The sequence below is a fragment of the Oncorhynchus mykiss genome, chromosome 27, assembly GCF_013265735.2.
Source record: "Oncorhynchus mykiss isolate Arlee chromosome 27, USDA_OmykA_1.1, whole genome shotgun sequence".
Taxonomy (NCBI): domain Eukaryota; kingdom Metazoa; phylum Chordata; class Actinopteri; order Salmoniformes; family Salmonidae; genus Oncorhynchus; species Oncorhynchus mykiss.
The window spans coordinates 33,004,323-33,029,531 of NC_048591.1; the positions used below are offsets into that span (position 1 = coordinate 33,004,323).

Below are 25,209 nucleotides of genomic sequence, written 5' to 3' on the forward strand. Positions count from 1 at the left end.
ACCCCAAATTTTTGAACTGTAATGTATATGAGGAATTACATGAATACAGAGACAGTGTTACATGATCACACAGTAAAGGCACCCAGATTGGCACTCATCTGGCTTTTCATATTATCCACAACTTCTCCCTGCATGCATTTGGCCTCATATATGTGGATAATGCATACATACAATAATAAGGCCTTTTACCAAGCATTTTGGTTAGTGATGACAAGTACTGCATACACATTGTTTCCAGTAGTCTATATGGAATTGATAACCAAAGCAAAGTCTAAACAAGTTTAGCTGTATACGTCACACGTAGATGAATGTTGATATGTTAATAACAACTAATACATTGAGATACATAAGTGTCCCAACAGTAAATGACAATAGGCTGATATAGGCAATACGTTGATAATTAGGCTTGTTTAGGCAGATACAGTTGCTAGCTCCACCAGTTTGCTTGGAGTAGGGGACTAGGAGCAGGCAGGGTTGTGTGAAAATCTCACCCCAGGTAGAGTAGCAGGCGTATGGGGGACAGATTGAGGACTGGGAGGGTGAACATGTCAGAGCCCCAGGGTGTCTTTCTGCACTTGGCAACCCAGAAGGGTGTTTCCAGCCTGGACACACTCAGACACACTGGCCACTGAAACACACAACATCACCAGGACAGGCATCATTATACTGTGGCATCATGTTGGCAAGGATGGGCAAAATGTATCTTCAACACTTGTTTGAAGACAAAATACCACCAACATTGTATTGTGAATGATTATATTCAAAATGTAAATATATTTGTCATTTAAGTAATACAGTATGGTAGATTCCTACTAGGAAATTGCTTTCACCTAAACATTTTCTTTCCAATCAGGGCAGAAGGACAAGAGTTGCCAGGACTATGAGTGTAAGCTATAGCTACCTTTCTGAGCCTGGATCCATGATACTGCCTTCATGGCCAGAAACTGCCACTCCTCCTGAGCCTCCATCTTGAAACCATAGAGCCATACCAGGGCTAGAACCGTGGCCCACACCTCCTGGTCCACCTGAGTGAGGAAGAGAGTGAGAGAGAGAGACAGACAGATTGAGAGAGAAACAGAAAATAAGGACACTGAGACATGGGTATCATGGGGACATTCAATTCAATGTTCATCAAGCCTTTGTCCAAAGCTGATGGTCCTTCTATAGAGCGCACGTGCAGATACTCCGTGAGTGCATCATCTTGCAGCATACTCACAATACACAGTATCAGTCAAAAGTTTGGACACACCTCTTCATTACTATGTTCTACATAGAATAGAATAATAGTGAAGACATCAAAACTATGGAATAACACATGGAATCATGTAGTAACCTAAAAAGTTAAACATATATTTTGATTTGTTTTTGAGATTATTCAAAGTAGCCACCCTTTGCCTTGATGACAGCTTTGCACACTCTTGGCATTCTCTCAACCAGCTTCATGAGGTTGTCACCTGGAATGCATTTCAATGAACAGCCTATTTAAATTGTTGATTTTCTTTCCTTCTTATTGAGTTTGAGCCAAATCAGTTGTGTTGTGACATGGTAGGGGTGGTATACAGAATACAGCCCTATTTGGTAAAATACCAAGTCCATATTATGTCAAGAAAAGCTCAAATAAGCAAAAGAGAAACGACGGTCCGTCATTACTTTAAGACATGAAAGAAGGTCAGTCTGGAAAATTTCAAGAATTTTGAAAGTTTCTTCAAGTGCAGTTACAAAAACCATCAAGCGCTATGATGAAACTGGTTCTCATGAGGACCGCCACAGGAAAGGAAGACCCAGAGTTACCTATGCTGCAGAGGATGAGTTCATTCGAGTTACCGGCCTCAGAAATTGCAGCCCAAATAAATGCTTCAGAGTACAAGTAACAGACGCATCTCAAAATCAACTGTTCAGAGGAGACTGCGTGAATCAGGCCTTCATGGTCGAATTGCAGCAAAGAAACCACTACTGAAGGACACCAATAAGAAGAAGAGACTTGCTTGGGCCAAGAAACACAAGCAATGGACATTAGACCTGTGGAAATCTGTCTTTTGGTCTGATGAATCCAAATTTGAGATTTTTGGTTCCAACCGGCGTGTCTTTGTGATACGCAGAGTAGATGAACGGATGATCTCCGTATGTGTGGTTCCCACTGTGAATCATGGAGGGGGTGTGATGGTGCTTTGCTGGTGACACTGTCTGTGATTTATTAAGAATTTAAGGCACACTTAACCAACATGGCTAGCACAGCATTCTGCAGCGATATGCCACTCAATTTGGTTTGCGCTTAGTGGGAGAATATTATTTTTTTAAACAGGACAATGGCCCAACACACCTCCAGGCTGTGTAAGGGATATTTGACCAAGAAGAGGAGAGATGGAGTACTGCATCAGATGACCTGCCTTCACAATCACCCAACCTCAATCCAATTGAGATGGTTTGGGATGAGTTGGACCGCAGAGTGAAGGAAAAGCAGCCAACAAGTGCTCAGCATATGTGGGAACTCCTTACAGGCTGTTGGAAAAGCATTCCAGGTGAATCTGGTTGAGAGAATGCCAAGAGTGTGCAAAGCTGTCATCAAGGCAAAGGGTGGCTACTTTGAAAAATTGTAAATATATTTTGATTTGTTTAACACATATGATTACTACATGATTCCATATATGTTATTTCATAGTGTTTATGTCTTGTCTATTATTCTAAAATGTAGAAAATAGTAAAAACAAAGAAAAACCCTGGCATCTCAGTTTATTTCTGTGGACCCACCTGTGCAGGCTTTGGCTTGGACACCTCCTCCTCTGTCTTCACCAGCACCTCAGCCAATGCTGCCTCTAGGACCCAGGAACCAGAGGCTTTCTGAAGGGAGATCAGCTGGAGGAGAGGGTCCCTCACAGGCTTAGAGGTTGGGGCTGGAGAGTCAAAGTCTAATGGGATTGGACAACATAATGGTTAGAACGGTTACAGATGATCTAAATGATTACATACCTAATACCTTAACTGTTCCATTATAGCGCCAGTGGCTAACTGGGTCACCCTAACCGGAACAGTTGCGGTAAAATCCTTGTGCTGTGTGTAATACAATCACAATAAATAGAACACTGAGGAGAATCAAACAGTGTTACAATTCCTTGAATAACAGGTATTTGGAATTAGGTTAACACAGACATTAACCCTTAACCCTCGTAAAACTGACCATCCTACCGATCCTCGACTTCGGTGATGTCATCTATAAAATAGCCTCCAACACTCTACTCAACAAACTGGATGCAGTCTACAAGTCTCTGCTAGGTAAAGCCCTGCCTTATCTCAGCTCACTGGTCACCATAGCAGCACCCACTCGTAGCACGCGCTCCAGCAGATATATCTCACTGGTCACCCCCAAAGCCAATTCCTCCTTTGGTCGTTTTTCCTTCCAGTTCTCTGCTGCCCATGACTGGAACGAATTTCAAAAATCTCTGAAGCTCCCTCACTAGCTTTAAGCACCAGCTGTCAGAGCAGCTTACAGATCACTGAACCTGTACATAGCCCATCTGTAAACAGCCCATCTATCTACCTACCTCATCCCCATACTGGTATTTATTTATTTATTATAGCTCCTTTGCACCCCAGTATCTCTACCTGCACATTCATCTTCTGCCGATCTACCATTCCAGTGTTTAATTGCTATATTGTAATTACTTCGCCACCATGGCCTATTTATTTCCTTAACTTACCTCATTTGCACTCACTGTATATAGACTTTTTGTTTTCTTTTGTTCTACTGTATTATTGACTGTATGTTTTGTTTATTCCATGTGTAACTCTGTGTTGTTGTATGTGTCGAATTGCTACGCTTTATCTTGGCCAGGTCGCAGTTGCAAATGAGAACTTGTTCTCAACTAGCCTACCTGGTTAAATAAAGGTGTTCTCAACTAGCCTACCTGGTTAAATAAAGGTGTTCTCAACTAGCCTACCTGGTTAAATAAAGGTGAAATAAAAATTTTATTAAAAAAATTACCTTCAGAACAGTTGTCGTCATAGCCGAATCCTTGTAAAGCATCCAAAGCTGAAACCCAATGTAAATTGTTTAGGTTGTGTCGTACATTCCCACAAACAAAAGTCTATCTATTAAAGATCACAATTCAACATTACAGTACTTCTACCCAAAATACACTGAACAAAAATATAAACATAACATGTAAAGTGTTGGTTTCATGAGCTGAAATAAAAGATGACGGAAATTTCCGGTAAGCTCAAATAAAATGTTGTGCACAAATTGGCATTTCTCCTTTGCCAAGATAATCCATCCACTTGACAGGTGTGGCATATCAAGAAGCTGATTAAACAGCATGATATTGTGTTGGGGACAATAAATGTGCAGTTTTTTCATACAACACCACAGATGTCTCAAGTTGAGGGAGCATGCAATTGTCATGCTGACTGCAGGAATGTCCACCAGAGCTGTTGCCAGATAATTGAATGTTAACTTCTCTACCATAAGCCACCTCCAACGCCTTTTAAGAAAATTTGGCAGTACGTCAAAACGGCCTCACAACCTGCAGACCATGTGTATGGCATTGTGTGGGTGAGTGGTTTGCTGATGTCAACGTTGTGAACAGAGTGCCCCATGGTGGCGGTGGGGTTATGGTACGGGCAGGCATACGTTACAGTTCGGACAACGAACACAAATGCATTTTATCGATGGCAATTTGAATGCGCAAAAATACCGTGATGATATCCTAAGGCCCATTTTTTTAAAGGTATCTGTGACCAACAGATGCATATCTATATTCTCAGTCATGTAAAATCAATATATTAGGACCTAATGGATGCATTTAAATTGACTGGTTTCCTCATATGAACTGTAACTCCGTAAAATCTATTAAAATTGTTGCATGTTGCATTTTATATTTTTGTTCAGTATAATTCAACATGAACCATGTTGATTCCAACATTTCTGTAAAAGTTATGAAATGTGTCAAAACACATTTTGTAAAACTGAATTATTTAAATTAACCCTGAAATGAATAAAACATGTAGTTTCATCAAAACATGCAGACTTTAAACATGAACCCATAAGATCACAATCTAAATACAAATGAACAGGGATCATATTAACAGGGTTTAGTATTAACTCATAATAGTGATACGTAAGCATATTGAAATGGAGACATGTAACTTGTTTTTTAAACACATAAACTCGGTGCTGACCTTTACGTTTACTCTTTTTGCTCAACTTTAACTTGCCTGGGGCACTCATATTCATCTGCAGACTACACGCCATCACCATGGGGCTGCGCCGAGCCATAGCACACGACTGCATCATGAGCATGGAGCTGTGATACAACACTGAGAAAGAAGGGAAAAACACAGGTCACTGGGTTACAAACATGAAGGTACACGCACCAAACTCATTAATGACTAAACTATGAGGTTTCTGTCTTACACGTGCAGGGGGCACAGATTGAGACACTTCAGCTCGCGGTTACCATTTATTTAGCGTCGTTTACATATCTGCATAAAATAATTTCCTTGCACAGCCTCTCACCGTCACACAAACACTCACTCACTTGGTGTGGGGACATGTCTGCGTAGCAGCTGTCCTTGCAGGGCCTCTCACCGTCACACAAACACTCACTCACTTGGTGTGGGGACATGTCTGCGTAGCAGCTGTCCTTGCAGGGCCTCTCCATCTCCTTTGTGGATAGCGATGAAGGCAGTAAAGGCACTGCTCACTCCTGATTGGACGCTGAGCTCTATCACCTTCTCTTTCACTCCCTCCTTCCCACCATCCTGCTCCCTCTCTTCCACCTCCAGGGATTGGATTAGGGTTCGAGCACCCAGCCTGTGGACGGTCATTCTGGAGAGGAGGGATAGAGAGAAGAATTAGAGGAAAGAGCGAGAGAGAGAAGAGTTAGAGGGATATAGAGATTAAGATGGTGGAGTGGGGGAGAGGAGGGATAGAGAGATTAAGATGGTGGAGTGGGGGGAGACGAGGGATATAGAGATCAAGACGGTGGAGTGGGGGAGTTGGAGGGTCGATGATAAGATGGGGGTACCTACAGTACTATATATATATACAGTGCCTTGCGAAAGTATTCGGCCCCCTTGAACTTTGCGACCTTTTGCCACATTTCAGGCTTCAAACAAAGATATAAAACTGTATTTTTTTGTGAAGAATCAACAACAAGTGGGACACAATCATGAAGTGGAACGACATTTATTGGATATTTCAAACTGTTTTAACAAATCAAAAACTGAAAAATTGGGCGTGCAAAATTATTCAGCCCCTTTACTTTCAGTGCAGCAAACTCTCTCCAGAAGTTCAGTGAGGATCTCTGAATGATCCAATGTTGACCTAAATGACTAATGATGATAAATACAATCCACCTGTGTGTAATCAAGTCTCCGTATCAATGCACCTGCACTGTGATAGTCTCAGAGGTCCGTCAAAAGCGCAGAGAGCATCATGAAGAACAAGGAACAACAATCAGTCGTATATTGCACAAATCTGGCCTTTATGGAAGAGTGGCAAGAAGAAAGCCATTTCTTAAAGATATCCATAAAAAGGGTTGTTTAAAGTTTGCCACAAACCACCTGGGAGACACACCAAACATGTGGAAGAAGGTGCTCTGGTCAGATGAAACCAAAATTGAACTTTTTGGCAACAATGCAAAACGTTATGTTTGGCGTAAAAGCAACACAGCTGAACACACCATCCCCACTGTCAAACATGGTGGTGGCAGCATCATGGTTTGGGCCTGCTTTTCTTCAGCAGGGACAGGGAAGATGGTTAAAATTGATGGGAAGATGGATGGAGCCAAATACAGGACCATTCTGGAAGAAAACCTGATGGTGTCTGCAAAAAACCTGAGACTGGGACGGAGATTTGTCTTCCAACAAGACAATGATCCAAAACATAAAGCAAAATCTACAATGGAATGGTTCAATAATAAACATATCCAGGTGTTAGAATGGCCAAGTCAAAGTCCAGACCTGAATCCAATCGAGAATCTGTGGAAAGAACTGAAAACTGCTGTTCACAAATGCTCTCCATCCAACCTCACTGAGCTCGAGCTGTTTTGCAAGGAGGAATGGGAAAAAATGTCAGTCTCTCGATGTGCAAAACTGATAGAGACATACCCCAAGCGACTTACAGCTGTAATCGCAGCAAAAGGTGGCGCTACAAAGTATTAACTTAAGGGGGCTGAATAATTTTGCACGCCCAATTTTTCAGTTTTTGATTTGTTAAAGTTTGAAATATCCAATAAATGTCGTCCCACTTCATGATTGTGTCCCACTTGTTGTTGATTCTTCACAAAAAAATACAGTTTTATATCTTTATGTTTGAAGCCTGAAATGTGGCAAAAGGTCGCAAAGTTCAAGGGGGCCGAATACTTTCGCAAGGCACTGTATATATATATATATATATATATATATATCTCAAACCATACTACATAGCTGAAATGCATTTGAAGTGCTGGAACAGTTTCTAGTAATGGAGAGTCATGGCAGTGTTGCCTGTAAATAGTGGCACATTCCCTTAAAATGCATCTGACCAAGGCCTGCAGTGTTGTTTTTACCCAGTGTCCTCTGTAGGCTTAAGACTGAAGCTCAGCTGGTTCTCAACAGGCTGCTTGGCCAGACTGTACTTCACTGTCACCGAGCCCTCTGTGTCCCCCGAGCTCTGAGCGGGGGAGAGAATGAGAGAGAGCGAGAAAGAGACAGACAGAACGAGAGAAAGAAAACAAGGAAATATATGGTTGAGTGAAACACGTGGACCGTGACCCAAAATATAATTGTCTTACAAATAAGTTATGACCTTACCAGTGTCATTTGAACATTGACAAATTGTATGTTAAACAATATTAACATTCATAACAGTAGAAGGCAGAGTCCTCACCTCCCCAGTGAGCTGGGCATACAGAAGTGCCCTTTGGCCCTGGAAGAGCACTCTGATTGGTGGAGACAGAGGGGTGACAGACACCTCCTTTGGGACATTCCACTTGACTGAGATGTCCACCACAGCTGGCTGCAGGGCAAACCGGAGAGACTGCATCGCCTGAGGGAGGAGTGTTAAGGAGGTGGGAGAGTGGTAAAAAATGTCATGAAAAAAAAGGAAAGAGAAAACAAGAGAATAAGGAAGGTGATAAATGTTTATAACCAATACAGCCCTCAATTTACACATGCACACACACTGATAAGCTCTCTTACTTTGGGCTGCATCCTGTCCTGTCCTGTGATAAACTGTGCGTGCCCTCTGGCCTGCTTGGCCACTCCAGAAATGAGAGCAGTGCTGGCCCCCTCCCCGATCCCAAAGGAGAAACACCTGACAGGGACACACCCAGGAATCACTATTATTGTTGTTATCAAATACCAAAATAAATCCATATCACTTGTATCATTTTCTTGTCCTCGTGGGGTGACTGAAAACACAGACAGGTTGGGTAGGTTTACTTTAGATTGGGTTTTACAATTCATCTTTTGAGTCAAAAAGACCAGTGTTTAGACCTTTACTTTCCAGACAGGTGCAATGGGTTCTGTAACAAACTCTATTAAAACCAGTTACTCCAATTCTTTCAGGTGGGAGGTGACAGAGCTAGCTATGGGATCTCTGCCCCAACTAGGTAATGATAGGGGAAACAGTGCTTGTGGGCCCACCTGTGAGAACCGGCATTCGTCTTCACCAGATCCAGGACTTCCTTGGTGTTCCCCACCTCACCGTCAGTGAACAAGAAGAGCTGTGGAGGACAGAGCGGGTGTTACGGAGATAGCACTGACAAAACCTCTTGGGCTTTACCAGTTCATTTACATTGAAGTAATAGGCACCATACCTCTTCAGGCCATTTCAATGCTACGGCTATACGCTCAAATACACAAAAATAGGAGTCAACCTCCGACTCTCTGAACAAAGGTACTAAGGCAATCTGCCTACTAATATCAAAAGTGTTGGAAGACAGCTGGTGAGGACGCCTCACTAACAGGCACAGCAGGAATGGAGGCTAGCCTCGCGCTCTCTGCCTTCAGTTCCATCTGGCGCATTTTGAGCTCCAAATGCTGTTGTTCTCTTTCTGCCTCACAGAGGAGTATGAAAATACATTATGATAACCAGGCTGTTTCTCATCCACTACAGCCAGGTGACCAAGTACTGGTGTTTTTGCCTGTTCCAGGATCTTCACTGTCAGCTCGTTTCTCTGGTCCGTATTTCATTGAAAAGAAATTAAGTGAAACTGATTATGTGCTTCAAACTCCTGATCGAAACGCAAGTATCGAGTGTGCCACATTGACATGTTGAAAGCAGGCAGGGTAGCCTAGTGGGTAGAGCGTTGGACTAGTAACCGAAAGGTTGCAAGTTCGAATCCCTGAGCTGACAAGGTACAAATCTGTCGTTCTGCCCCTGAACAGGCAGTTAAACCACTGTTCCTAGGCCGTCATTGAAAATAGAATTTGTTCTTAACTGACTTGCCTAGTAAAATAAAGGTAAAAAAAAAAGCATACCACACCCGACCCATCACCCAGGTAGATAGTTCAAAAACAGCGGAAGGTACTGCTGTCTCCTCTGCTTCTACTGCTATGATAGTGGGCTGTCATATTAATGATGTTGATGGAGATGGATTAGAGTTGTGCAATACTCAGCAGCAGTGCATTAGATTGCCCAACTCAGAAATGCTGCTGTCTCTCCAGTCAGGTCTGGTTCATTTAACGGACGGACAGGCCGACGATATTGTGAGGCTACTACACAGTTTTCCATTTCTCTTTAATGACGTTCCTACTCGCACCAACGTGTTGGAACATGACATTAATGTTGGAAATGCTGCCCCTATCAAGCAACACCCATATCGTATCAACGCTATTAAGAGGAAGATCATGAGGGATGAAGTGAGATATTTGTTGGAGAATGACGTGGCTATGCCAAGTTCAAGCCCTTGGAGTTCTCCTTGCATTCTGGTTCATAAATCTGATGGTACATCATAACTATAACTGCATTTCTCACACCTACCACCAGACGAGAGCTACGCCGCTTTTTAGGGATGGTTGGCTACTACCGTAGTTTCTGTAAAAATGTCTCTGCTGTAGTTGCTCTATTGACCGATTTGCTCAGTCCGGCTAGATCATTTGAGTGGTCCCCTGATTTTAACGTAGCTTTTGATACTGCGAAAGCACTCTTATGTAGTACCCCTGTACTTGCTGCTCCGGATTTTGAACAACCGTTTAAACTTGAGGTAGATGCTAGTGCCAGAGGTGCTGGTGCTGTTCTACTGCAGCAAGACAAGTGGAGTGGATCATCCTGTTTGTTATTTTTCTTGTAAATTTAACAAATGTCAGACAAACTATGCAACCATCGAACAAGAAGCTCTAGCTTTGTTGTTGGCTCTGCAATACTTTGAAGTATATATTGGTTCCAGTGCCCTACCAGTGGCCGTATATACTGACCATAACCCCTTAGTGTTTCTCCACCGGATGTACAACCAGAACCAGCGCCTTATGCGTTGGGCGCTTATTGTGCAGATTATCATTTGGAGATCCGCCACAAAAAGGGTTCTGAAAAAGGGTTGGGCGATGCTTTGTCTTGTGTTTAAAAATTATGATTTTTGAATGTTTTGTAAATACTGTGGTCGCAATCCCCGGGGTTTCTCTTTTAAGGGTGGGAGTGTTACGGATACAGGTATCCTGTGTGTATTTCTTGTCTCTCCTTCTCCCCTCACAGATGACAATCATCATTCTCCAATCAGAAGACACCTGCTCCTTTTCCCTTACCCTATCACATTCCCTTGGTTTAAAAACCCTGTCAGTTGTTTTCTCTAGAGCTCAATCTCTCTGTAGATCTCTTGTTTGGTTTAGCAACTACATGTCACTTTGTCCATTACCCTGTGAGTATTAGTTATTGTTTTTGTTATGGTGTTTGACTGTTTGTTTGATGGTGGGAAAAGGGGGTACTTAGACAAGTCGCCCATGGGCATACACTACCCATAGGAATACTTTGTCTAAGAACACTAGTTAGAACTGGGTGGACCACCCACTGTATTTTTTGTTAGTTAATTAGCTGTATTGAAGTAGGCTAGTCTAGCTTAGCTGTGTTTTTGGATATTTGTTTCTTTCCTTGGGTGCAGCTCAGTCCCACTTTACCGTGTGTTTACCAAATAAACCATGAGTGTTTGACGGTAGATTTAAGTTGTCTGTGGTTGTCCGTTCTCACTGTTACTTTTTGACTTTTTGTTATAATTTGCATGAGTTATGTTACGGGTCTCGTTGCCATCCCCCCTAGACTAGAGCCAAAGGGATTTGTAACAGCGGGTATGTTGATGTGTCAACGTTAAATAATGTACGTGCAGCACTGATACTGAGAATGTTTCCTTAGTAACCAAAAACGCAGGTCTATTTGGTCTCCCAGTAAGCCAGGCGTGTTACTGTAAATACCACACTCAAAATACAATGTTTGCTAGGGTGTTACTCTAACTAAACATGCCCAAAACCTAAAAGGGAATTCCCTCATGGTCTAAGACATTGGTTGCTCCCGTGGGAGACCAGGGTTCATATCCTGCGTGTTACACATGAAAAGGTGGGAGGAGTTTCAGGTGTTTCAAGAGGAACCTGTATGAATCACTGTGTGTGTGTGTGTGTGTGTGTGTGTGTGTGTGTGTGTGTGTGTGTGTGTGTGTAAGGTATATAGAAGGCCAATGAGTGAGATGATTAGAAAAAAATATTCAAATGCCACTCCACAATGATACAATAAGTGACAGATTTTTGTTGACCACTCAGATAGTTGAGACACTAAAAAACAAACCTAGTCAAACATGGTACAGTGGTTCCTTTGGCATCATCAAAAATACATCTATATTTTGGGTAACAGTCGTTATACATTGCGTCATCTATACACGTATGCATAAACTAAAGTAGATAAAAGGACATTCAGAAACTTCCAAAGAAATGTCTGTTGGAGGATACGGTGGCAGGCTTTAGCAAAGGCATTTACATTATTGTTACCTGATAACATTGCACACAATTTATTATTTTCATCTAGATCATTTTAACTATCATTTTGGCTGGACAGCTGACGAAAAACATCATCCCTACTGTCATTGTATAACCCACAGTAAAGCAACGCATGAGGTTCTGTTACAATGGAAGCATTGTTACAGAAAGTACAGACATTTCTCTGTGGGAGTGTTTGTGTATATTATTATTGTTATTTAACTAGGCAAGTCAGATAAGAACACATTCTTATTTACAATGACGGCCTACCCCGGCCAAACGCTAATCTGGACAACGCTGGGCCAATTGTGCGCCGCCCTATGGGACTCCCAATCACGGCCGGTTGTGATACAGCCTGGAATCTAACCAGGGTATGTAGTGACGCCTCTAGCACTGAGATGCAGTGCCTTAGACTGCTGCGCCACTCGGTCTAAGGCACTGTAAGGAATGTAAGGTGTGTTAGATACCTGTCTGGGCTGGTCAGGGAGGCAGGGCTGGCTGTAGATATGTTTTAAAGGCTGGAGGATCTCTGTACCTCCCAGGTCAGCCCTCATTTCTTTCACCTTCTGCAGAGCCTCATCCATAGTCTTCTGGCTGTACTCCACACTCTTACTAACGTCCAGATAGATATACACACACAAGGTCAAAGGGTCATCACCACAACATATTACAGACCCAAGACATGGACATTTTAATCTTTCCCCTACCTGCTGCAAATTATTAAACAAGATTGAAACAGGGGTTGGAAGGAGAAAACACTCACGGAAAGAAGGACTCATAACTGGACCCAAAGCCGATGATGTTGAAGTAGCAGCCCATGGGCAGGCTTTTCAGCAAGAGCAGCAGAGTTTCCTGCAAGAGAGAAGTCCAACAAGTGTCTTTACTCTTCAAACTTTATAGGACAGTCTTAAAGAACTAGTACAGAGTAACCACAGTGTACTGGATTTAACTCCAAACTACCTAGTGGTGAATCCTGTGCAGATTGAGCTGTTCATTCACTAGAATAGGGTTGCTGTGTGTGTGTGTGTGTGTGTGTGTGTGTACCCTGGCACTGCTAATACGGTCCTGTGACCCAGACCCAAGGTGCATGGGGCATTCCATGCTGCCAGAGCGATCCACTACGAACAGGAACTCCCCGTGTGAGGTCATAGATGACATCACATCCTTGGGGAACTCTGGGTACAAGCTCAGCATGACCACTGGGTCACCCATCAGAGTGCCTGGGGGGGGGGGGGGGGGGGGGGGGAGAGAGAAAGAGAATGAGAGAAAGAAATAAGTGTCCAACAGTTTTTCTCCATTTCTATAAGATGCCTCTCCTTCAGTCTCACCATGTCCCTCTCTATAAACACGGATGATGGTAGTAGACTAGACTACTCATTGATCTCATATACACCAATCTACAACAGAGTACAACCCCCCCCCCCCTCACCTGGCTTGGCAGAAGCCTGTGCTGCCTCTACTATAGCAGTAGGCTGGTGGGTGTCTTGGTAATACAACAACAGCTCAACATCCCGGTCAAACTGATGACCTGCAGCCAGACTGACCTGCAGTTAGAACAACATTCACATGAAGACAGAGCAGTCAGAGAGGGAATTGAACAACTATGAAGGATTCTGATGGTTTATGGTGCTAGTGAGAGTGCAAGCATACAGACATACACACAGTGTACACATTCATATGTACGTACGTAAAGCAACACACTTACACATGCATATGAACACACACACACAGTACCGTGGCTTGGGTTTTCTCTGTGTTGAGGTAGTTGAGTGGGTCCAGGGGACAGTTGGACTCTACTCTAGAGATGGGATGAGGGGACGACACATGGGCACTGAGGGACAGACTGTAGGGGACAGAACCAGCGGGCACCGAGGACACCTGGGCACTGCCACCACTACCACTGTCTGACCCTTAGAGAGAGATGGGTGAGGGAGAGAGGAAGAGAGAGGGGAGAGAGACTAGAATGTTTTTGTTCCAGCCCAACACTAACACTCCTTTCATCTCATCAACAACTCACCAAGACCTTGATTCATTCAATAATGATTCATTCATTAATACGGGACTGTAACGAAAGCCTGCACCATCCTCTGTGGGTCTCCAATAGCAGGACTGAAGACCACTGCCCTATGGGACCAGGTACTGGTTCCTAGTCACACTGCTGCCCACAAGGTTTTTACTTTGTTTTGCACTGCTCTATGATGTATTAGTGGTTTGTGTCTCTATACAGGGGCCCATGTTCTTACCCTGGGGTTGGTAACGGGGGTTGAGCACGGCGGGCAGGCAGAGCCTCAGGCCGTCGTCAGCCTGTACAGACAGCTCTGTCACATAGTCCAGGCTGACAGAGGCCTTCTCCCCTGGAGGCAGACTGCCCACACTCAGCTTGAACACGTCCGGGCTCTCATCACTCTCCTCCAATAGGAAGGCCTGCTGGCCCGAACTCAATGCATCATCATACTGCTCCTGTGCCTGAGGAGGGACAGAGGAACACAAGGACGCATCATCAGCCTGACACAGTATAGTAACAGTAGCATACATCCAGGGGAGGGTGCCGTGTGACTGACACTAGTCAGGTCAATGGGGTTTGACAGAGAGTCGCTTTGACAAAGCAGTAGGTTGGGAACCAGTTTTACAGGGTCAAAGTCTAATACTGAGAGCAGAGAGCTGTCAACAAACATCTGAATAACTTTTGAAGGCCCCTAGGTCATAGACGGCTGGTTAACCATAAAGTGATAATAATAAGTCATGGATTGGATTTATATAGAGCCTTTCTACCAACTGAGGTACCACAAGCACTTTACGTGGTAAGGGGGAAACTCATCTCATCCACCATCAATGTGTGGTACCCAGCAACCATTTTGTGCCAGAATGATCACCACACACCAGATAACATGGTGGAGAGGCGAGGAGTGATATTTGCCAATTAGGAATGAAGGGCTTATTAGGTTGCCATGATGGAAATGGGGCCAGGTTAGCTGGCCGGTAACATTTTATACCAAGTTTCTCTTAAAACTGTGTAGTAACGCTCTAATTACACTAGTAACAACACTTGTACTAACATGTTATTGATTGGTATTAAATGTGAAATTAACCCAAATCCTGCAATAAATTATACTTTTGTGGATCTCAGAAAATGTCATAAAGATGTCTATAGTTGCATTTGTCTCATTATTGACTTGTCATCTCTCCTCACCTTCTGTTTCTCCTGAACCTCAGCCACCACCTCAGTCTGTCCTATCTTTGTGCTGAACCTGCAGACAGCAGCCTCTCCCGGCAGAGGGAAAACAAAGATGGCCTCCAGAGGGCTCTGCTCCTGGTTCTCATACTGCAGAGTGGAGCTCACAGTGGCCACATGCCCCTGCACACTCACTTCCACAGCAATACTCTTCAGAGGCACTGAGAGAGGTAGGGATGGATGGAGCAATAGATTTTTAATTTTGTGAAAAATAATATACAGTTGAAGTCAGAAGTTTACATACACCTTAACCAAATACATTTAAACTCAGTTTCAAAATTCCTGACATTTAAACCTAGTAATAAATCCCTGTCTTAGGTCAGTTAGGATCAGCAATTCATTTTAAGAATCTGAAATGTCAGAATAATAGTAGAGAATTATTTATTTCAGCTGTAATTTCTTTCATCACATTCCAGTGGGTCAGAAGTTTACACATACACTCAATTAGTACTAGGTAGCATTGCCTTTAAATTGTTTAACTTGGGTGAAACGTTTTGGGTAGCCTTCCACAAGCTTCCCACAATAAGTTGGGTGAATTGTGTCTCATTCCTCCTGACAGAGCTGGTGTAACTGAGTCAGGTTTGTAGGCCTCCTTGCTCACACACGCTTTTTCAGTTCTGCTTACAAAGTTTCTATAGGATTGAGGTCAGGGTTTTGTGATGGCCACTCCAATACCTTGCCTTTGTTGTCCTTAAGCCATTTTGCCACAGCTTTGGAAGTATGCTTGGGGTCTTTGTCCATTTGGAAGACCCATTTGCGACCAAGCTTTAACTTCCTGACTGATGTCTTGAGATGTTGCTTCAATATATCCACATAATTGTCCTGCCTCATGACGCCATCTATTTTGTGAAGTGCACCAGTCCCTCCTGCAGCAAAGCATCCCCACAACATGATGCTGCCACCCCCGTGCTTCACGGTTGGGATGGTGTTCTTCGGCTTGCAAGTGTCATGACGTTGCCCTCTTTGGGTACAGCGAGCACCATCCCAATCTCTGTCTCCTACAACTAGGCTGCTGTGGTCAGAGAGGTCATAAATTCCTGGAGGAGATTGTCTCTATACTGTGGCCATGAGGAGACAGAGTGAATTTTCATAGAGAACAAAGGAATTTCTTCCACCTCACAGAACTTAAGGTCTGAACAACATTTATGTTCCGGAGAAGGTATAAAAGATCGGTGAAGAATCCAGCTACGAACTGGTTCGGTTGGTACAATTTGGTGAAGCTCATGGTAGACGGTGCGGCCACATTACCATAACACTGTTTATATAATAACCTCAGATATGAGGTTTACATCTAATTGTTGTATAAGATGAATGAGTGAGGATGATACTGTTTGTAAAATTGTGTAATGTGATTTTGGACTTTTTAATGAAGGAAACTCCAATTCCCCGTTGAGTTGAACTAAATCAGAGGACCGCCCATGTGCGCAGTTAACGTAAGGCATCCTGGTACAGGCCCTTTTCTGCAATTCTGAATAAAACCCCACCTTGAGAATTTCTCAACATACCATGTTTCTCTCAATCACGAGAGGACAAAGGTTGCAGACCAGCTTACCTCGATAACGAGAGGGCCAAGGTTTGAGTAGATGGCTGAATCTTTTAACCATACCACGTGTTTAAACTCTTAGACTATCGATACCGACAGAATAAGAACAAGTCTTTGATATTAATTACTAGTCTGCAGCTAGGAATTCGGTATCATTGAACGCGAAGAACGACATGAATGAATGTCACTGAACTATCCATTCTAACCATGGCAGAGTGAGAGAGACGGACAATTCTACAAAATAATCAAACTTTCCAACAGCGATCAAGACGACACACTGAGCGTAAATATATATATTGATTGCAATTGTTCCCGAATGAGTGAGAGTTCATGTGCAAAGGATTCGCATTTCAATTGTTATAATTATCAACTCTGTAGTGACTTCTCATCTGACCCCCACTCCCCTTTTGTCTAACAAGCCGCGATGCCGGTTTAGCCCACTAGGGCACATTCCCATATCATTTCTTGTAACCATATTTACTTTGTTTGTTTGTTTGTTTGTGCACTTCTGTGATTGTGTCATGCACAAAGTAGATGTCCTAACTGACTTTCCAAAACTATAGTTTGTAAACAAGAAATTTGTGGCGTGGTTGAAAAACAAGTTTTAATAACTCCAAACTAAGTGTATGTAAACTTCCGACTTCAACTGTAAATGTGGTGAAATGTTCTGAAGTATTTATTTCATAAAAAAGGAAGAGAAACAGACACTGGAAGTAAACAATCATGTCTGCTTTCAAACCGTACCTGGTTCATTCTTGACAGTTACCAATCCACAGCAGGTCACCATTTTGGCTCCTGTATGGAGAAGTCAGGTGTCATATCATTGTCCTTTTACCGGCCTATTACTTTAATGAAGTTAAATGCCATGTGTGGCCAAGTAGGCTACTGTGGCTATTTGATCATTATGTAGGTATACCAGAATGGCCTACCATCAAAAACAATGCAAAAATGTATCTCATAACATTTTAACATGGACATAGCTGTTTTATCATTCGGCCTACAGTAGCAGCCAATGAGTGGTGTTCAATGTAGGCTTCATTCCATGAGACTTAAAACATGCAGAGCTTGACATTAACCTGTTTATCCACTTGTCTTTCAGACAAGGAGGTGACAAAATATGTTGTGTTATTTCAATGCAAGAAACCACTTTTCAAAATATAATGCATTATTATTCCCAAACCATTATTACAGAGAATCAGACAAATTATGCTAACCTGTGCCTATTGGCTACTTAGCGTATTCAAGCCTGTCTCATGTACATGGTTTGTGCTCTGGCAGGAAGCAATCACTCCCTATTGCTGACTAAAAATGATCTATAACTGGGCTAATAACTCACTAACTAGAAAAGGATATGAACTAAATGTGCACACGTGGCTACATGCTGCTCTCACTTTGATCTCCAAACAAGCGCATCTACTCAAGACCACAGCTGTAAACACAGTCCAGTTCAAAGTAAATGGCACAGATCCAAATATGGCAATGGTCTATTTGCATATAGGCCAACTGCAGCTCTGATTAGTTATGCTGCACCGTTTGGTGTAAAGTATGCGCTCAGTTGTGCGCAATAGAATCCTACTCTATTGAATCCTTCATATAACAATCTCTTGCGTAGTTTGTTTTGTTTCGTTATGTTGAATTGATAGTGGGTAATATTGTGTTGATTCAATCACAATTGACACAGTAAAGGGAAAGGTTGACAGTGTTAAAAGTGACTCCCCATCCCGCATGAGCGTACTCATCGACTGACACTAATTAGCATAACGCAACGGACATAAATATTCCTAGAAAATATTCCTATTCATGAAAATCACAAGTGAAATATATTGAGACACAGCTTAGCCTTTTGTTAATCACCCGGTCATCTCAGATTTTCAAAATATGCTTTTACAGCCAAAGATAGACAAGCATTTGTGTAAGTTTATCGATGGCCTAGCATAGCATTTTGTCCAGCTAGCAGCAGGTAACTTGGTCACGGAAATCAGAAAAGCAATCAAATTAAATCGTTTACCTTTGATGAGCTTCGGATGTTTTCACTCACGAGACTCCCAGTTAGATAGCCAATGTTCCTTTTTTCCAAAAATATAATTTTTGTAGGCGAAATAGCTCTGTTTGTTCTTCACGTTTGGCTGAGAAATCACCCGGAAATTGCAGTCACGAAAACGCCGAAAAATATTCAAAATTAGCTCCATAATAATCGACAGAAACATGGCAAACGTGGTTCATAATAAATCCTCAAGGTGTTTTTCAAATATCTATTCGATAATATAGCCACCGGGGATTGGTTTTTCAGTAGGACCGATTGGAATAATGGCTACCTCTGTATTTTTCACGAGAATCACTCTGGGAGCATCAGGTGACCACTTGCGCAATGTAGCCGCTTACAGGTATTCTCCAACATAAATGTGTAAAACTACATCACAATGCTGTAGACACCTTTGGGAATACGGAGAAAAAGTAATCTGGTTGATAGCCCATTCACTGCTCAATAGGGACGCATTGGAACGCAGCGCTTTCAAAACATGAGGCACTTCCGGATTGGATTTTTCTCAGGCTTTCGCCTGCAACATCAGTTCTGTTATACTCACAGACAATGTTGGTTTTCTATCCTAAGCTGTCAATTATATGCATATGCTAGCATCTTGTCCTGACAAAATATCCCGTTTACTACGGGAACGTTATTTTTCCAAAAATGAAAATACTGCCCCCTAGTCACAAAAGGACTAACAGGGAAAACTCTAGAAAGTTGAGTGAAGTTCAATCTTGTGGTTCTATACATGGGATGATATACAGTACCAGTGAAAAGTTTGGACACACCTACTCATTCAAGGGTTTTCCTTTATTTTTACTATGTTCTACATTGTAGAATAATAGTGAAGATATCAAAACTATGAAATAGCACATATGAAATCATGTAACAAAAGTGTTCAACAAATTAAAATACATTTTATATTTGAGATAGTTAAAGTAGCCACCCGTTGACTTGATGACAGCTTTCCACACTCTTGACATTCCCTCAACCAGCTTCACCTGGAATGCTTTTTCAACAGTCTTGAAGGAGTTCCCACATATACTGAGCACTTGTTGGCTGCTTTTCCTTCACTCTGCGGTCCAACTCATGCGAAACCATCTCAATTGGGTTGAGGTCAGGTGATTGAGGAGGCCAGGTCATCTGATGCAGCACTTCATCACTCTCCTTCTTGATCAAATAGCCCTTACACAGCCTGGAGGTGTGTTTGGTCAATGTCCTGTTGAAAAACAAAATTATACTCCCACTAAGCGCAAACCAGATGGGATGGCATATCACTGCAGAATGCTGTGGTGGCCATGCTGGTTAAGTGTGCCTTGAACTCTAAATGAATCACAGACAGTGTCACCAGCAAAGCACCCACACACCATCACACTTCCTCCTCCATGATTCACGGTGGGAACCACACATGCAGAGATAATCTGTTCACCTACTCTGCGTCTCACAAAGACATGGCGGTTGGAACCAAAAATATACAATTTGGACTCGTCAGACCAAAAGACAGATTTCCACCGGTCGAATGTCCATTGATCTTGTTTCTTGTTCAAAGTAAGTCTCTTCTTATTGGTGTCCTCAAGAAGTGGTTTCTTTGCAGTAATTCGACCATGAAGGCCTGATTCGTGCAGTCTCCTCTGAACAGTTGATGTTGAGATGTGTCTGTTACTTGTACTCTGTGAAGCATTTATTTGGGCTGCAATTTGTGATGCTGGTAACTCCAATGAATTTATCCTCTGCAGCAGAGGTAACTCTGGGTCTTCCTTTCCTGTGGCGGTCCTCATGAGACCCAGTGTCATCATAGCGCTTGAAGATACTTTCAAAGTTTTTGAAATGTTCCAGATAGACTGACCTCCATGTCTTAAAGTAATGATGGACTGTCGTTTCTCTTTGCTTATTTGAGCTGTTCTTGCCAAATAGGACCATATTCTGTATACCACCCCTACCCTGTCACAACACAACTGATTGGCTCAAACGCATTAAGAAGGAAAGAAATCCCACACCTGTTAATTGAAATGCATTCCAGGTGCTGGTTGAGAGAATGCCAAGCGTGTGCAAAGCTGTCATCAAGGCAAAGGGTGGCTACTTTGAAGAGTCTCAAATATAAAATATAGTTGGATTTGTTTAACACTTTTGGTTGCAACATGATTATTTCATAGTTGTGATGTCTTCACTTTTATTCTACAATGTAGAAAATAGTACAAATAAAGACAAACCCTTGAATGAGCAGGTGTGTCCAAACTTTTGACAGGTACTTTATACCTTCTGCGCACTTTAGAGGGAACTCTCTACACCAACTTTTTCAGTTGTTTCACAAAGCACATGATTTGGTCTCACTTTTTATAATTGACAATGACCTGGCCTGTGTTCCATAATGAGCCTGAATTCCATATAGAACCTGCCTAATAATGACAAGCCATCTTTTAAATTAGCATGCCCTTGTGCCCGAGTAAAAATGTGACAGGGAAGTGAATGACGAGTGCATAATTTCAATAGCAGGTGATTTGATCTTTCATTTGTGGACTGAGCAAGTAGCCACAACGAAGGGTTTACACAGACATTAACAATACAATTTTAAAATGACTTTTTCAAGCACTGAATTGTAATTTACAAGGACCTACATTTAAAAATGTAACTTGTTTTAATAGCCAATATAATTATATGTATTTTTAAATAAATAAAAAAAATAATATATATATAACCACCGTAAGGATAACATGTTTTAACAGGCCTACCCAATGGCATTATGAATTGACATTCAGATGATTATTTTTTACATTCTAAATATGTCAGAATAATGTGGGCATTGCCTGACTAAATAGACAGCATACTGCTGTAAAATAGGGACCTTGTAGCAGTCATAAGGACAAAGATTTTGCAGTAGTCAGGCAGATAGAGGTGCAAATGAATATTGGATTTATTTTCACAGCGCTGGTGATGGTGATAAATGTACAATTAAATTATATTTACAAACTTCTGACTTTAAAATGTGAGCATTCAAAAGAAAATGGCCTCTTATCAGGAAAAAAAAAACTATCCTTACCATACAAAGCACATGTGGGTTCTCCTAGGCTCAAATGCAGCCTCCCCATTGAGTTATCAAACGTGAACAGACATGAACATCCCAAATCAGGCACTTCTAAAGAACAGGTGTGGCCGGCCATATTTTGGAGCGCAGGCCAGGTGTATCTATCTATAAATGCTCAAGCACGCAAGTTCACACATTTAACATGACGGAGAAACCAGACACATGCTCTCCAAACAAAGAAATTGACAATCGACATTGCAATACACACTGCCCTTACCCACCTTGACAAAAGGGATACATATGTGAGGATGCTGTTCATCGACTACAGCTCAGCCTTCAATACCAACCATAGTGCCCTATAAGCTCATTACAAAGCTGACAGCCCTGGGTCTGAACTGGGTCCTGGACTTCCTAATGGGTTGTCCCCCCCAGGCGGTGAATATAGGCAACATTACCTCCTTGACATTGATTCTCAACACGGGGGCCCCACAAGGGTGCGTCCTCAGTCCCCTCCTATATTCCCTGTGTACCCACGACTGCGTGCCTAACATAGTTCCAATTCCATTATCAAGTTCGCTGACGACACGACAATAGTAGGCCTGATTACCATTAACTACGTGACAGACTACTGGGAGGAGGTAGGCACTCTGATGGCATGGCACCATGTAAACAACCTCTCCTTCAACATTAGCAAAATAAAGCAGTTGATTGTGGACTTCAGGAGGAACCAGGCTGGACAAGACTCCATCCTCATCAACAGGGGTGACATGGAGACCGTCAAGGCACTTGTATGGAAAACCAAGTTGAAACAAACATCTGATGCCTTGCTCATAATAACCGCACGTGGTTTTACCTCAAAAAGCACAACAGACTAGCGCAACACCCTTCAATTGACACAGTGGGAAACAAAATGAAAGCGGCAACATCTATCATATAAACTGATCTGAAATAAAATCACAGAATAATTATATTGGAGCAGTAGAACTTCTAAATATGCTACCATAACTTCAATTGCTTTTCAAGGCCAAAATATAATTTAAGATAGGCTTATTCCGTTGACTGAATTTGGCATTGCAAATATTCAACCAACACTTTATAACACTTTCAACGCCACTCAACAACCAACCGTTTGAAAGCTGTGCATTCTCTATTCCAGAGAGACTATTGCAGGGTTCCCCAACTTAAATTTTAATTTGTAAATATATTTTTAATTGTTGGATATAAAACTGTAAAAACACCAGGAAATGAGCTCCAAGTGATTTTTATTTTGGACATCCCAAGTATTCCCACGCATAATAGAGAAACCCAAGTGATTGTACACAAATGTATGCAAGGTTTCAAATGATTGTTTTAGTCAAATATATTTGGGATTCTTGCGGTCAATATGCAGTCTACAAATGATTTGTAATTATGTTATGGTCCACGACCATCCACTCAAGAAAAATATTGGCCGTGGCTGAATATAGTTGATGAACTCTGATTTATATGTGTGCAACGCACTTGTGATTAATAATCAATTATATAGCCTAGATTAAAACAGCATTATCACAAGAACCTTCTTTACTGGCACTGACAGTCAATGTTGCACTGGAGTGTTTATGCTAACTGTGCAGCCCTGTATGTGGAGCCCTGATGCACGCACGGACAGGGGAATTCCCCTGCTGTTGTTGCTTCTTCAGAAGGTTGGTTAAATTTGGGTCAATTGCACATTGCTGTTTAATTAAATCATTTAATTTTAATAAACATTTGAAAAGCAAATTGTGAACTAAAAACTACCGTGACCAGGTACATTTCTCATTGGCACCATTGTGACCAATTCAAAATGTGTGTCGCACTGCCAAGTCAACTGGTCACAAAGACAACTGTTCTGGTCGCAGTATCGAGCCCTGGTTGATCATGCGCCATAACTGCTGGTTGCTGATAAAACATTGCTCTGTACAGTAACACAATACTGGTCTTTCCAGAACAGACAGTAATTCCTCATACAACAAATGCTTTGTGTAAAAATGGACATTTCCAAGCCTGAAGTTATTGTGAACAACAAATAATGAAATCACAGCAGCCTGATGCAATAACGTCAATATCTGTCCAGCCAGTGTAATCTCTGGTTGAACTAGTGAAATAGGATGGAATGCAATAGTCAATAATGTCAGGAGGTAGGCTGACCTGCCACTTGGAGGTCAGGTATTTCATTTGTATTCTTATTGTACGGTCCTGAGCATTAACATCCAACAATTCAAACTATATGTTGGATAAACATTGACATGAATGACGTGACTATTACTGTCTCTTGCTAGGCACATCAGGTTCCGTCATGACTGTTAGGGTTGGGGGCAATTGTAGCACAGTAATACAATGATCCTGAGCCAAGCAGCCAAATTATGAGTACAAGTGATTTTAACTTTAATTAAGATGGTATGAATTATACAAATAATACATGTAAAATAGCCTTGATGTCAAGTAGAGCAGTGGTTTCCCAACCTCTTTCGGTTAATGTGCCAACAAGAACATTTTATTCTGTCCAGAGTACCACGGAAGAACCCCCAGAAGTGCATTTTACCAGTTAGCATATGGTCTCATGAGTCTTCAAGTACACTCTGAGGATAAGCCAAGTACACCCAGTGTTTAATATACAAAAATGACAGGATTAGTTCAAGTGGTCTCTGCGGATTAGAATACATTTTTAAAAACACACAATTGCCCCCGGTCTCCTCAACATGACCGATTTCTGAACGTTCTGCACTCCTGAACAGACCCTGAGGCGTGGTCTTTGCTTGTTGCTCTGCACAGTCATTGCGTCTATTCAAGTAACCTAAAACAAACATCCAAAAAATAAGGAGAGTGTGATATGTGGATGATATCGAATTGAATGGCTATTTCTTGCCACCGACAATCATAAGCAAAGTAGGTAATACGTCATTTCGAAATGTCTGATAAAATGTACAATATTTTGAGAACCTGAATGCTTTCTCATAAATAGGCGAATCATCCTATAAACGACGCATTCATGTAACGTATTACCTTGACATATGTGATAGGCTAGTTTTCAATGGTTTCCTTTTACTGGTCCTGGAGATAAAATCACACCGTTTCAACGTTCGTGTAGCATTAATATCAGAGTAGGCTACTTCTTCCTGGTTTATAAAGATTAACGTCAATAGAAAACATTGCGCAATCAACTCATTGGCCAGTGTTCATAGTCACGCCTGCTCTCTTCCTTACCATTGGTGAAAAGACACATTGGGCCATTCAACCAATCGTTGTTTTTGTGTCTGTAGCGCGGGTTTTTACGACCTTATAATGCTTTAAACGTATTATTAGACATTTATTTCTATTGGCTATAGCAATTCGTCAATGGACTGAACACTGAACATATCTGTATGGTTCTCGTGTTTATGGCTAGTCAATTCATTGGTTATCTACTCAGAGTGAAGTATGGTGTCGCCACATTC

The 25,209-nt window shown here is 42.0% G+C and overlaps 1 protein-coding gene across 3 annotated transcripts; it reads right to left on the reverse strand.

Moving 5' to 3' along the window:
- Nucleotides 1–24,952, reverse strand: LOC110507991 (von Willebrand factor A domain-containing protein 5A). Of its 3 annotated transcripts, XR_005039961.1 has the most exons (20): nt 24,779–24,952; nt 17,454–17,504; nt 15,125–15,327; nt 14,178–14,400; nt 13,669–13,844; nt 13,364–13,478; nt 12,979–13,154; nt 12,698–12,786; nt 12,402–12,546; nt 8,623–8,702; nt 8,176–8,290; nt 7,865–8,023; nt 7,545–7,648; nt 5,604–5,821; nt 5,173–5,310; nt 3,980–4,027; nt 2,749–2,906; nt 902–1,025; nt 362–628; nt 1–328 (listed from the first exon to the last, which is right to left on the reverse strand). XR_005039961.1 is itself a non-coding variant. In XM_036964768.1 (19 exons), the coding sequence occupies exons 2-19, from the start codon at nt 17,494–17,496 to the stop codon at nt 549–551; spliced, it is 2,358 nt and encodes a 785-aa protein (XP_036820663.1). In that variant the 5' UTR covers nt 17,497–17,504; nt 24,779–24,952; the 3' UTR covers nt 1–548. The 3 variants fall into 3 exon arrangements, 2 of the variants coding, with proteins under 2 accessions (XP_036820663.1, XP_036820662.1); XM_036964768.1 differs by having other exon boundaries at nt 1–628; nt 5,209–5,310; XM_036964767.1 differs by having other exon boundaries at nt 1–628.
- Nucleotides 24,953–25,209: the final 257 nt, after the last annotated feature.